The sequence below is a fragment of the Trematomus bernacchii genome, unplaced genomic scaffold (genome assembly GCF_902827165.1).
Source record: "Trematomus bernacchii unplaced genomic scaffold, fTreBer1.1, whole genome shotgun sequence".
NCBI lineage: Eukaryota > Metazoa > Chordata > Actinopteri > Perciformes > Nototheniidae > Trematomus > Trematomus bernacchii.
In genome coordinates, this window is record NW_022987582.1 from 3,103,981 (window position 1) to 3,118,882 (window position 14,902).

Consider the following 14,902-nt stretch of genomic DNA (forward strand, 5'->3'; position numbering starts at 1 on the left):
TTATCATTATCATGTTCAAGTCAATTCAGTTTTCAAAGAGTTTAAAATTAGAACCTAGTTATGGTACACTATATCTGAAATGCAGAATATCTTGGAGGCTGGACGTTTCTGTTCTGTAATTTATACATGATATGATACTGCATTTTGCTTCCTCATATCAATGCGCATGTTTGTAGTCACAGAGAAACAGGAAGCGGAGTGACAGGCGGTAAAGGGTAAACATGGGAGCCGGGATGAGCTCGTGCCATTCAGTCGCGAGGAGTTGGCTGCGCAGCTGGATTGAGTTTATCTCCGCACTGCTGTCCTGAAAGGGAAGAGAGATGAATGAGGAAGCGCACGGTTCGTTTTGAGGAGGTGAGTGTCCAGAAAGTCTAACTTGACATTTATAACACGTTACTTTAGCCGTGTTTAAAGCTAAAAACTTAAAGCATCCTCTCACCTGTGCAGCTTGTGACTCAGGGTCACGTGTCACAGCTGCAATAAAAAACAATAGCTAAACTTTATGAGTAAAACTTAGCTTGATTCAACATAATTTGCTTCACTGTTATCCTGTTTAGACATGTTGGCATGGAGGCATGTGCAGAAATGTGATTGAAAGTGTACATGTTGTCATGTTAATCATGTATACAATGATGTTTTTGTTTTGCTGTGTGCCAGTGATCTATTTTTAACTCTGCCCTATTGTAACAACTGTATCAGGCAGTTGGTGTTTCCTCTACAGGTGTTCCTCACATTAGCTGCAGTGCAGACTGTAGTATGGCCATAGACTGTCCATCAACTTTATTTTAAGCAGATCATAGAGTGATGTGTAAGAGGCAATTGTTTTGCAGTTATTTTTACATAATTTGCTGTGAAGGTCGGATATATATTTTTAGTTCATGTCTCTGTTTGCCAGCTTGTTCTTCTCATCTGCTTTGTGTAAATACTTCACGCTAGTTTCCTGTGTTTAAGGGCACATGTGATTTGGATTATGCAGTAAATCAGTCCCATTGCAAGCTTTACCACCTCAAGGATTGAAGGTATAGATGTGTGTTCATGTCATTATGTCAGAATATGTAACACTTTTATAATGTTTTCATGGTTTGATGTGGAATGTGTCCAGTCGGTCAAGGCTCATATGATTGTAATGGGCTGCATATAATGATGATCACATCAGATCCTTGGAATGAGGCATCAGGTTTATTTAATGGGTTATTAGTTCTGTAATGCTGAACATTCATGCTGCTGAAGTTTTCATTTTGAATGAGTAAACACTTCTGTTTCAACAGTGAACCATTTTTCATGATGATTTAAAAGTAAAATGAGTATAAAAACAATACATGTAAACAAATCATAGTTAGGAATAATGTATTTCCTAAAGAGAGCACTTGAGGTTATTTTGTGCAGCTCAGTTTTAGCCATAAAAGTGCCTTTTATTTTTTTAACCTCAGTACAAGTCTGCCTCCGTCAAATTTGCATGGGGTTTTCCTATATGTTTCTTCTGTTGCGCATGTTATCACGTGCACATTTCACAGATGAGCCACATTTTCCAAGATTTCCAGACGAGATTAACAAACAGGGAACATTGATTTAAAATAACCCTAAAAAGCAGTATACCAAAATTGGAAAAAAATAACTCCATACATGGGATATAGGATAATGCATCTTTATCACATGATGTGAATCTGCAGTGAAAAAGCTAATTAAATTACGAGTGACATCCTGTTTCCTGCATTTCCCCAAAGAGCTTTCATCAGCCCAACTAATTCTATTATGTTCCTGATTTGTCATATAGATAAAGAGGAACTTCATGAGGGCCGCTGGGGCCACAAACTAAAAGGGTCCCGCTGAAAGTATCCATGGCAACAATTATATAAAGGTCACTTTTTCATTCTGTTTTCTTTAAACATGGAGTTTCCTGCCATTCTCTTTGTTATATTTTGCAACATTCAAAACGAATTGATTGATGAGAAGTGAGCATGAGTGTAGTAGAAATGGAAGGAAAGAAAGGCAAAGGAAGAGTTGGGCGATCCGCTCTGAAGACTTTGATTTGTAGAGTTTAAAGCAGTACATTCAAATTGCAGGTTGTCACAGGTTTTTAGAATATGGCAAGAGTACTAAAAGCTTAATGCCACCCTGGAGCATTTTCAGGTGTTTGAGAGCTTCCTGAAGAGTATCATCTTGTATTTCAAGACTAAAGTGTATTATATCACATTAAAGTGAATATATTTAGATTTTTGTCTTGAAAATAACAGACATTTAAAGACATTATCTTGCCTATGTCCCACCTTGATTTCTGCCTCTTCAACCCACTGTTTACCCTCTTTCCCCTACATCCTTGTCTCCATGCTCTGTCTGACTAGTCAATACCATTTCTGTTGTCATTGACGCCCGCTCTGTTCTGTACCCGTTGGGGAATATTTGCTGCTGAGCCAAACCATTAAATATCTTGACTAAGGAAATAAAAGTTTTCTCTGACTGAAGTGGCCCTGCCTAAAATGTCGCACTGTGTTGTTGTTGATGAGTACATCTGCGGTGATAATGAGCTGGAACAAGCACTAACGTGTCATGTGTTGTGACTTTATGTATCTGGTAAATGTTTTCATGCAGAACGATGAAGATGAGAGAGCTGCGACAACTCTCTGCCTTTTTAACACATAATCTTTTCTGTCATCTTGAATGTCTTTTCTTTGTCTGCTTCTATGACTGATCCTCTGTTTCTTTCTTTAAACGTTCAGTGGTTGTGATCGCTCAGGTCTGATTTGGCACCCTGGTCTGGTTTTGTTGGTCCATCTGGAGCCTGGGTTGGTGTCAGTGATGGCCGACCATCTTCCTCCTGCTCTGCTGGAGGCCTGTGTGGTGTTAGGAGCCTCTAGTGACAAACTCAGTGAGCTCTATCAGGTATCTGCCTCTAAAACACACCGGCCATAAGTGGGACTGATGTACTGTAAACTAAGAAATTGGTCATGAGAACTCAAATTTGTTCTTTTTGAAGTTTTTACATGAAAAGGTTTTTTTTTAATTAATGAGAATGGTTAATAACCCTTACTCTTATGAAACAAAATGACTGCAACATCAACAACAACAGGAATGTTTAACTGGTGTTTCCAAGTGTACTGTCTGTATCTTGAATGTCCACATCTATAAAGACAAAATGTGCCTAAGAAAAAAAGTCATAAGCTAATTATTATTAGAGGATACACATATAACAATTGTCTTTGTTATTTTAGGCTCACCAAGAAAGACCATTGTCAAGGCAACATTACTCATTGGTCCAGAGAACAAAAGAGCATGAATAATGCCCTAATACTAATAATGCTATAAAGCCATACCACCTTTTCCAATTAAGTTATCAGCTTTAGGATATCAGCATTTTAAATGTTTTCCTTCTTTCTTCTATTAAAATATCTACATACATAGAATATGGGTAATGTAACATATATCAAAGTAAGCTATAAAAAGAATAGAGCCCCTCCAAATACTTTCCTTTCTGTCTCCCACTCAGGCCGTTGACAATAATGAAGCCCCAGACCTCCTCCTGTTGGAGCCCGAGGTTCTGCATGTCCTGGCGCCTCCCTTCGTTTGCAGACCGCAGGATGAGAGTGATACGTTGAGGTCACAAGGGAGGAGGCGGCGGCCCTTTCTCAGGAAGAAGAGGGAACATCCTTCAGCTGCAGAGACCCCCAGCCAAGGTCTGGTACTTCTATCCACACTTAGCCATACTGTACAACAGGTCTTAGTGTTTGAACTAGGTTGGATGATTTCTCCCTGGCTTAACTTTATCCATGTTATAATTGGTGAGTTGTGTAATTTTGTTTTGTTTTATTTTAGCAGGTGGCATAGGAGAGAGTGAGGATGTCAGTGTACCGAATGACATCGACCTCATGGCTTTACCCCAACTCTGCTTCCCGGGTATTTTCATAATATATCATATTCACACGCTCGCACAAATTTGGTTAAATAAAAGAGATATTTGAATTTGCATGCATTTTGATAGTAGCACAAAAGGGATAATTTGTAAATGTAGTATATCATGCCTGTGTATTAACAAGTAGGATACTTTTTTCCTGTTTCCAGGTGGGCTCCAAGTAACTAATGAGCAGAAAGACGAACAATTCCACTTCCTGGTTTTCACTGATGTCTTTGGCAACAAGACCCATGGAGTAGTAATGCACTGTTACCGACCAATACTGGTACGCTGTACAACATGGAATACTTCCCGAAATACTTCACACATAACAGTTAACCTACAGTAAACGTTGGAAATGTAAACAATGAGCATGTGTCACATAACAGCTTGCTAACATAGCGCAGGTATATTAAACTGAAATGAAAGCAATTGACTGTTCCTTCTCTTTCGTGTGTTTTTCCAGGAAGGGACGTCTATCTTCCAGAACGGAGCTGGGTCCTCTAAGTTTTCTAAACTTTTCTCTGCCTACGGCATCTGTATCATATCCAAATATCCTTACTTTACTGCAATCAAAGACTGTCTGTCATGGTGAGATACTAACTTTGGTTTATTTAAAGCACTCTTTACTCAGTAAACTGTCAGTAAAACAATGTAGCTAGCTTATTAGTCAATGAGGTAAAGCACTTAGGGATTTGGATTCCCAGCAAGTAACATTGAACATAAAGATTGTAATAAACAGAAACAAAAAAAGTATTCACAGATGTTGCGTGAATTAAATGGGTTTAGCTTTACAATACAAAACGTATGCTAATATCTGTGTGTCCTTTGCTTTTTGTTAGTCTGTTAATCCAGCTGAGAACTTGTCGTTTATCTGACATGGAGGAGAGAGTGAAGGAGTTTGCAGCCAAACTTTCCCTGGTGCCCATTCCCCCTCCTGGACAACTACATTTGGTGTGTATGTGTGTGTGTGTGTTATATTTAGTTAAGTACTGTGGTCCTGTAAACCTTTACTTTCATAATATAATGATCCAGGAGTTTACAGGTTCATATTGCACATATAATCGATTACTATAGTGTCAGTTGTAGCATACGTTCATTAGTTGTTTTCAGTGAATGCAGCCAGACAGAAAAACACAAACTGAAACACTGTGTATGTTTTGCAGATGTTTACCTTGCGTCCTTTGACCATCGTATTACCATCCAGAGAAGACAAAGACCACCCAGCTATAGATTTAGACCTCCATCTGCCTTTCTTCTGCTTCAGGCCACAGCAACTGCTACAGGTACAGAACTACAAACACCTGTTGTGTTAATGTTACTGAAACAAGAGGAAGCTCACATTAGCTCTGTCTCTTCCCCTGTTTGTTGGTTTTTCTGCCCCGTCTCTGCAGGTGCTCTCTTGTCTCCTGCAGGAGCAGCAGGTGGTGTTATTTTCTGCCGATTGGGCAAGACTCACGCTGGTGGCAGAGAGCTTCTTGCTTTTCCTACAGGTCAGATGAAAATCTGTGTTTACATATCTGCTAGGGCACAGTGAAATTACTTATGATCTAGATTGTTATTGAGTTTAACTCATGAATCATATATAATGTATTCAAAATGTCTTAAAGGCTCATGTCTTAAAATCACAGTTACTGTATATGTGGCTTGTGGATTAAATGAGTAATAGGTCAGGGCTGCAGTTAGAAACCTTACATTATTGACTTCCTGTCAATATTTGATTAAGCAGGTCATCCTTAACCGTATTTAATTTCGTCTTAATGTACAATAAGATTTTCATTGCCATTTCTACACTGTAGTTTATGTGCATATGACAATAAAACCTTTGAAATTGAAATGAAATTAGAACTCTATCATTTAATCCTGTGATTCATTAATGTGTCCATCTATGCCTTGCTTCCAGCCTCTGTTGTGGCAGCAGCCATACGTTCCTGTCCTGGCCAGAGGCATGCTGGACTTCCTCATGGCTCCTACTGCCTTCCTTATGGGCTGCCATCTCAGCCACTTCGAAGAGGTTGCTGCTGTGAGTACACAACACCCCTAAATGACCTACAGCTTTCAAAACAGGACAAAGTTTGTCATCAAAGGCAGTAGAAAATGAATAGAATAAGGGGAATGCCGTGTGCTGAATGTACATTAGCCTGCACATATCCAAGAGCAAATATATCTCTGCTTCAGATTAGATTATAATAGGAATGGGACCTCTATTGTTTCTGCCTCTGGCCTCAAAACAGCTTATTTATATAAATAGATGTACAATTAGGAAGTTAATCTACAGCGGGTTTAATACAGTTCAAGTCACTGCTTAGGTAAATACTTTGCATTAGGTTTGACTATTATCTGTTGTTGACAAAATATTCCTAGATGGCAGAAAAACCTTATGTTTAAATATTGCTTATAAGCTTATTAATTGATGGACAAACAAAATGAGGAAAATATTGACTTCATTCTTCTCCTTCCCCCATCAAGGAAACAGATCATCTGATCCTAATCAACATTGACAACGGCAGTGTCTCCAGTTCTTGTTCTGAGACTCTGGACCTACCGGAGATTCCCCCGGCCGCTGCAGACTGCTTCACTCAGAGGTACTACTGTAACGCCAGTGATAAACTTGTAGCTCAACTACTGCTCATTTCTATAAGTAGTATACACAAGTACAAACAAAAAGTGAATTATGATGCTACAGGTGATTTAAACGTATTGATATTTTTATCAAACTTGGCCAGAGATATGAAAGTGTTTCTATTGGTTTATAGTATGAGTTTGTTTTTGCAGGTGTCAGGCCCTGCAGATACATTTTGACCTGCATCAGTGCAACCATGCAAGCTGTTCTGACATCAGTGAGCAGCGCGCTCAGAGGAGAGCGTGGCAACACAACCTCAACCACGACATCCAGAGGATCACACTGGAACTGATGGTCAACATATTCAGGTTCTTTGTGTGTTTGTGTACTGAGATCTAACAGGATGGTTAACCCAAACATATATTTTTTGTTGATAAATACAAGTTTCTAAATAACAGGGATGTTAGCGGTCATCTGAACTATGAACATCGAGTGTTTAACAGTCAAGAGTTCCTGAAAACTAGAGAGCCAGCTGAACAGCTGTTTTACAAAACGGTAAACACAAACTTGGTAAAACAAGTGATATTTTTTATGGTTGACAAATCATCTGACATCTCTTAGCAAAATGGTGTGTTGGGCCAGGTGCTTTAAATCAACGTGTCTGTGTTGCAGGTGATGGATACACACATCTTCCATTCCTTCCTTAAGGATCGTCTCAACAGGAAAATTGACAACTTTGCTCGAATGGAACTCATCACTCGTTCTGAGATGCAGCGGTAAGTCATTGAACCCACCTTCTTGAACCCACTTCATCTGTGTGCAGTGCTCCATGACCTACAGCCTTGGAAAAATGAGGAATCAACGCATCTTATAAACCGTTTCAACAAATCTTAAACATTATTAATTCTGCTCTAGGGTGAAAGCTATGGTTGAGGCGCCACGCAGACTCACCATGCAGGAGGTTCAAGCCCGTAGAAGAAGTTCTATTGCAGGGAGTAAGCTGAGTAAGAGACTGGGGATGAGCCTCCCTAACCTGGGAGACGACCAAACAATCAGCTTTCAAAGAAACTCACTACTGAGCAGGATCAGCATCCCTGACGCAGGTGAGACTGCAGCAGACGCACAAACTTTTCAAATGAAAGCAGAGCGGCTGGAAAACACTAAACCCTGAGACTAAACGCTTCTCTGTTTTCCACCCTCTTTGTCATAGTGCTGAGAACTCCTCCTAAACCAACAAAGGTGTTTAAGCTCCCAGATTTCCCAGCCTCTCTGTCCTTCCACTCTGTCCAAGGTTATTACAGTGAGCTGATCCAGCAGCTTGGCAAAGCCATCTTCTCTGTCCAAAATGAGAACTCTTCCCTGCTGGCAAGGTATTTTATTATTCCTTAGGCTCCAACACTGTCATCACCATTTTAATTCGTACAATCAAGTGTTACCATATTACACTGTTCGTCTAATCAACATTTCTTGTTGATTTTACTCTCAGTTCTTGCTCTTCTTCCACAAAATGTTTGGTATTTCTCAAAAGAATTGAGGATTTATTACATCACTTCTCCCTCTGCAGATTCTACTACCTGCGTGGTTTCATTAACACGCTGTACGGGCGGCGGCTGGAGGCTCTGGGTGATTTCCAGAACCTCTACAGGACAGACACCGCCATCTTCCCCACACAGCTGGTCACATGGCTTGTGGACTCGCTGCACCGAGACGAGAGGCAGCAAGCTGACAGGCGGCCTGAACTCAAGAGACTAATCCTTAAGGTCAATTTCAAACACATTACATTAGATCACATTATTCCCATCTTGTGAAATGGCTTGGCAATATGTTTGCTACTTTTCCTTTTGGTGGTCATAAAGTAGTGAAGATGCACATGCTTTTGTCTCTCATCTATCAGGTGAAGACAGACAGTGAGAAGCTGTTGGTGCAGCCTGATGAACACGTCAAGAAGTTTAAGCTTCCCCTACACACTCTGCATCTGGAGGAGTTTGTGCGTTGCATTCAAGAGTGCGGGATTGTTAAAGATGTAGCAACTATACACCGATTATTTCATGCACTCAGTGATGGTAAGTGAGGACAGGCAGCATGATGTGTGTTAAGACATCCCCTTTGATAATTGACATTTAATGAATTGTATAGCTATTTCAAATATCAAACCTCGGACTTACAAATGCTGTATTTCGCCCCAAAGCAGTGTGAGTTAAGGCGAAGTGCAACAAATTCATTCGAAATACATAGTGGAAAATCAGTAAACCTTGAAGGCATTTTGTTTGTTTTGATGGTGGACACATAAGTTATTATACAGTAATTATTATTTTCTACACCAGCATCACATGACGATAAATCGATTACAGCTCTTTCAATCAAGCAGATGTTAGATGATCTTTTGCACTCATGTAATGCTTTGTAAGCGTGAAGTACAATTTGTGCTGCACAGTGTCTGACACACACACACACACACACACACACACACACAAACACACACACACACAAGTCCTGCCACACATGCATAAACGCAAAAACGAGTGTCCAACTGAAGTGAAGGAGATTAATATTTGTATATATGTTTTGTAGAAAAATAAAGTGAATGTATGTTTACCTATTAATCAGACTTTAAACTCTTGTTGTAATCAGTGTCAGGAAAATGAGAAATGTCTTAAAATGAATTTAAAAAATGTGACGGACAATTACCACCGGACTCTGTAGGTGCCCTCAGCGTTATAGACATTTAAGAGTCTTTCAGGCCATTGTTTTGGTTAAACAATCCACTACTTTACTACTTTAGTTCACCACTCCTATAACCTTTTTTGGGCCAAACCAGGCAGTGGTTGAAAAGGATTACGACTTAAAGTTGTTAGCTTAAAGTGTGATACTCCGCGGACCAATTAGCTCCTTCACACAAAGTCTTTGAACTCATCATGCATGGCTAGATAGACAACAAAAGCAGACCTTTCTGTTACACGGCTGAAGAACAAACACTTTGTGAATTCAGATAATCATTAGTAACACATGAAGAACAATAATACGCACTATTCTAAGATTTCTGACTGTAAATCTGGAACTAAATTAATCTGTTTGTGCATGTGGTTTAATGTACATATTTTTGCTTGCATTTTCACACGTTTTCCCCCCTCAATGTGTCAACATGTCTTTGTCTTGTATGTGTTTGTGTCCCAGGCGAGCCAAAGCGGGTGGAGCCGGATCTGTTCAAAGTCTTTTACAACTTCTGGAAGGAGATGGAGGGCCAGGCACAAGACGTTGACTTGCCCTCTGAGGTCATAGACCATCTTGACAATAGCGAGTGTGTCTACAAGTTGTCGTCGTGTATCAAGACCTCCCATGGCGTCGGTAAAATTGCCATGACTCAGAAACGTCTCTTCTTGCTGCCCGTGGGACGACTAGGATTCCTGGAAATAGCAAAGTTCAGAGACATAGAGGTCAAGGGTCTTTAAACCTCCTTCTCTGAAATCATGTTGTCTGTTGAACTTTCATTTCAATTTCCTGCAATTGTATTTAAATAAATGACTCCCACTATCTTTCTGCAGGATGTGAAGATTTCCTCAGCTCCGTTTCTACTTGTTCGCATTCCTTCCCTCCGTATTAAGACCTCTGGTAAGCTAGAGGTGTTTGAGGCTAATCTAAAGACGGAGACCGAACTCTGGAACCTCATGGTGAAAGAGATGTGGGCCGGACGCAGGATGGCCGACCAGCACAAGGTACACAAAAGGTTGATGCACACCACTTTAATAATGAATTCTTCTAAAAACCAACAAGAAAAGTATGTATGCGTCAGCCAACAGTGCAGTTTCACAGGTCAAATACTAATAAAAAATGTGGTTGACAAATAATGCAAAACCATTCATGTCACATATATTATATGACGACTACAGCAGTGATTTAGTTACTTGTTACTAGATTATGTTAACATATGATTTATTTATTTTCTCTTCAGGACCCTCAGTACATGACTCAGGCTCTGACCAATGTCCTGTTAATAGACGCTGTCATGGGCTGCCTGCAGACACAGAGGTCCATCATTGCTGCCTCAAAGCTGGCCTACTTCGATAAGATCAAATATGAAGGTCTGGGCTCACTCTTGTTATACACACAAATAAATAGTATATAACTTATACGTATTTGTATAGACATTTTGGGTTAAAACTCAGCATTATCATATAAAGAATTTATTGGATTAGTCACTATAAAATGGCAGACGATAATGCAGAAAACGTTGCCTATAAGCCAAAGGTTGGAACATACCAAAGCTCAAAGATATTCAGTTTACTATCTTATACCAAGTAGAGCATTAAGTCCTCACCATTTAGAATCTGGTACTAGAACATGTTTAGCAGTTTTGCTTATTAAAACATAATTGAATATTAAAAGAGTTGCCAGATAATTTTCGGTGCTATACTTGATTGATTAATCATCAAATAGTTTTAGCTATAAATCTTGTTTCTTTCTCACATTATGTATCGATAATCCTTTCCACCGACCCTTCATTGTCATTCATTAATTGTGTTTGTCTCTGACCAGTACCCATGATGGTGCCTAAAACTACCTCAGAGACCCTCAAACACAAGATCAACCCCTCACTGGACCTGGCCGAACCACAGACTGTCCATGTGCTGCTATATACACCAGGTACTATGTGGAGCTATTTACAGAGTGTATGATTAGGACTTAATTGTATGCGTCTTACTTTCAAAGTTGTTTGTCTCCCCTTTCGTCTTATCGATGATCTTAAATGTCCTTTAAAGTTGAGAGCAACAAAGAAGTTTCTGTGTAATGGTAATGAGTTCAGTGCTTGTACATGTATGTGTGTAAATGTTTGTGAGGCAGCAGATGCTCCAGTGAAAACTCTCCGCATAACCGGATTAGTCTTGTTGTGGAGAGTATTAGCAGGCAGGATAATAGCGACCTTGTAGTCGGTCATTTGTCTCACTGTGACAGAGAACAAAAACAACTGGAGGCTACTGGCCCCAACTGAGTTCAAATCAATATAGAGGATAACAAACAAGATGTTAAGAAGTCTTAGACGTGTGTGACTCACGCTGGGATATAGAGTGTGTATTGATCTGTTTTTGTTTCTTTCAAAGTCCCTGTCAATAAGAACATTTAATTAGTTAGTGTCAACAAACTATTTGTTATCCTTTCTATCTATGTATTGCGATTGCAACTGAAAAAATGAACGGAAGAAAAAAAAAAACAGGGGTTCTCATTTATCCACCCTGCTTTGCAATGTTTTTACTGCATGCACTCGGCTTCCACTATTCACTTGTCCCATGCTCTTTCACACTTTGTCACTTACTCCAGGTCAGTTGACTTGCAATAACTCGGCGGCTGAGATGAACCCCAAACTGTGGGTGGCTCTCAGTGGGGGCAGAGTGGTGGTGTTTGATGCAGCTAGCTGGTCCATGCTGCAGGACTGCATCCAGGTCGGAGAGACGCAGCTGGTGAGAGCACACAAGCTGTACTCTGTTGCAGCAACCTTTCTTTAAAAGAAACTCCATCAACTTTATATGTAGAATATCAACTTGTAAGAAAGTTGTATACATTGGTGGAGTAATCTTTTGAACTTAATGTCACATACATTAAGTTCAAAAGATTACAATTTATACAACTTTCCTGCATGCATGTGATTGGATTGTTCTGTAAACACAAATCTTTTCTTTGTGTTTTACTAGGGGCTGCAAAGTTAGTTACTTTCTGCTAAAAGTGGCTTTAAAACAGTTATACATAATCCATTAAATATACTGTCTGTTAGTGTGTTAATGGAAATGATTCCGGTGTTCCTCTCCTATGTAGAACTGCATGCTGGGATTGGTCCAGGAGCAGGTGTGGATTGGCTCTCAGGACTCTGTGATCTACATCATTGACACTCACAGCATGTCCTGCAACAAACAGCTGACTGAGCACAGACATGAAGTGACTGGACTGACGGTGGACCACAGAGATGTTCAGATGTACTCCTGCAGCAGTGATGGGACGGTCCTGCAGTGGGACTCAGCCAGTCTCAAAGTGAAGCGACAGATACACGTCAGCTGCGACCGTCTGTCCTCCATACAGATCTATGATGGCACATTGTGGTGCTGTGAGTGCACACATTTCCCTTTTTTCTTTCTGATTAGTTGTTATTGCTTTTTTCAACTCAAACTCAAGGAACACTAACTGCCCTCCACTGAAAGCCACATTGGCTGAATGATTCTTGTTAGCTCTATGTGGCTTTTAATGTTCCTCTTTAATATAACAGTGACACTCATTCTATTGTGTAAACTACATGAAAACTATAAAACCTGCATCCCTCTCTGAGCATACCCGGGCTTTCGAAATGCGACATTCAAGCAAAGAAGTGAAAAGTGTGTCCGTGTATTCACAGGTTGTGACGACAGCATTGTGGAACTGAAAAAGAGTGGGACACCACAAAGAAGAATGGCACTTCCTGACGACTTACTGAGCATGCCCAGTATCTTCAGCAGCTTCATCCTCATCCCAGAGGTGACTTGGCAGTCCTCAGAAAAAATGTTCATCAGTTAAGCAAATTAGCAGCCAACCAACAACAAATCAATGATGCATGCCAGCACTTAACAGTTCATAGTTTATAAAGCACTGGACCCTATTGTGTTGTAATGTAGCTGGGTCAGCTGAAACTAAGATATTAAGGTTTTTACCCACAACCTTTTACCACTTGAATATGAAAATAAAACCATATAATAATGTATCTTGCTGCTTGATGTTAGTATGCATAGAATATTGCTGGCCACAGATAAAAGGCTTTTTGTCCCTGTTTGACATTTCAAAAAGTCAAAGTGTGGCCTCCCTAGTTTCTCTGTGTGTGTTCCAGCGAGGTCAGTTGTGGACGGGCTGTTCAGACTCAGGCGAGCTGATTCTCTGGCACACTAACAACCACAGTCCATTCAAGAGAATCTCCCTGCCAGGCTGTTCAGGAGTCACCTGTATGATTCAAGTCAAGGACCAGGTGGGCTACAACACTTCATGTGGCAAACAAATCTGTTACATATGAGTCCTAACTTGTTTGTATACGAAATGTGTGTTGAACACTTCCTGTTATTTTGTGGTTCACGGAAACAGAACGCAGACACACTTTTTGAGGAAGCAAAATTGAATCACCTTAAATGTGATTCATTTGTTTGGTGCAAATATGTTAAAGTGAAATATCTGTCAATGAATAACAGACATGCGTATTGGAAAGTATTCTTCTATCAGGAAAGGTGGTGGTCGTCATTTTTTAGGGTAAATGTTAACTGACACACTTTTTTGTCTGGATCTGAGGTGTGGATTCTTCTCTTTTAATATTTTTCTCCTTCTTCTGCCATCATTTATTCCCTGCTCCCTTTCCTTTATGCCCGCTCCTCCCCTCAGATCTGGGTGGGCTGTCGTGCCTGGAGCGGTATCGGGGGTCAGTGTGAGGATCAACTGAGAAGTCAGGTGTTGGTGATGGACGCTGAGAGCCATACTGTGGCGAAGGAGCTGCAGGCCCACTCAGACAGCATCCAGACGCTCTGCTCTGCTGAGGACCGCTACGTCCTGAGCGGCTCCGCACGACGCGACGGCAAGATAGCCATCTGGAAAGTCGAGTAAAAGCAGAGATAGAGTGGGAGAGGAAAGAGGAACACATGTAAGGAGTGAGCACTTGCACAACATTAGGTTAATGTGCGCAACTAAAGCCCACCCAGATATTAGAATTCCAGAAAGTGTTGAAGACTCTTACAGACCAGATCATCCTGTGGGTGTCGAAGAGCAAATGTATAGACAGGATGCAATGGTGAAGAGAGAAAATAAATGAATAGAGGTGCAGAGAAAAGTGATTCTCTTAGTTTAGCTGGAATATCTTTTTTAGCCATATTTAAATGGTAAATTAATTTTTATGCTGGTAATTAAAATACAAAAATGTGTGAATGCAGAAGAGAGCTGTTAAACATATATTTTGTGGTTGTCATTAAGATGTTGTTTCTTACACTGGACTATGAAGAGCAGATCTTCATCTTCTTTGAAACAAACCTTCAATGAAATGTGAAAAAGGTCAATTTTATGAATAAGTATGTTGTTTTAAAAGCTTCATTTTGTCTGCATGTCAAAAGCAGGAATATTGAAATGCTTTAATGATTATTATTCATGTTTCTTAACCAATAATATAATAAATAACATTCCAGGTATTATCATGTACTGTTGGTTTGTGTATGAGCCTTCAGTTCTGTAGGTGGCTCTCTTTCCTCCATACAGATGCAGCCTCTTGTTCCACAGTCTATGTTAGAAAGTGATCTCTCTGGCTACCGCTAAACTATCGACACATGCTTTCATTTACAGATTTTAAAGGTGGGGTATGTCATTTATTTCAGAAACACTTTTTGTTATATTCCATGGAATGCTCTTAACATTCCGATAGCAATGAATATATTAAATGCTTTGACAATAAATACATAACAAAATGTCAT

At 40.0% G+C, this 14,902-nt stretch overlaps 1 protein-coding gene across 5 annotated transcripts; it reads left to right on the top strand.

Annotated features, from left to right (window-relative positions):
• Positions 1-199: 199 nt before the first annotated feature.
• On the top strand, positions 200-14,658 carry LOC117480640 (DENN domain-containing protein 3-like). 5 transcript variants are annotated; one of them, XM_034128025.1, is made up of 28 exons: positions 200-354; positions 1,775-1,858; positions 2,718-2,880; positions 3,485-3,671; positions 3,811-3,891; positions 4,057-4,172; positions 4,353-4,477; positions 4,729-4,840; positions 5,053-5,172; positions 5,281-5,379; positions 5,790-5,909; positions 6,356-6,471; positions 6,662-6,817; positions 6,908-7,004; positions 7,122-7,225; positions 7,365-7,552; positions 7,657-7,819; positions 8,014-8,209; positions 8,344-8,512; positions 9,624-9,883; positions 9,992-10,162; positions 10,399-10,528; positions 10,983-11,090; positions 11,763-11,902; positions 12,255-12,540; positions 12,826-12,944; positions 13,291-13,425; positions 13,830-14,658. In XM_034128025.1, exons 3-28 carry the CDS (start codon positions 2,797-2,799, stop codon positions 14,046-14,048), a joined length of 3,801 nt encoding a protein of 1,266 aa, XP_033983916.1. In that variant the 5' UTR covers positions 200-354; positions 1,775-1,858; positions 2,718-2,796; the 3' UTR covers positions 14,049-14,658. The 5 variants fall into 5 exon arrangements, with proteins under 5 accessions (XP_033983916.1, XP_033983915.1, XP_033983917.1 ...); XM_034128024.1 differs by lacking the exon at positions 1,775-1,858; XM_034128026.1 differs by lacking the exon at positions 1,775-1,858 and having other exon boundaries at positions 7,660-7,819.
• The last annotated feature ends 244 nt before the right edge of the window (positions 14,659-14,902 follow it).

Excerpts from the sequence above, each read along its gene's own strand:
- LOC117480640 (XM_034128025.1), top strand. The coding sequence starts at position 2,797 with ATGGCCGACCATCTTCCTCCTGCTCTGCTGGAGGCCTGTGTGGTGTTA. Across the intron at positions 10,163-10,398 it reads GGATGGCCGACCAGCACAAG|GACCCTCAGTACATGACTCA; the intron begins GTACACAAAAGG and ends TTTTCTCTTCAG. Across the intron at positions 12,541-12,825 it reads TGATGGCACATTGTGGTGCT|GTTGTGACGACAGCATTGTG; the intron begins GTGAGTGCACAC and ends GTGTATTCACAG.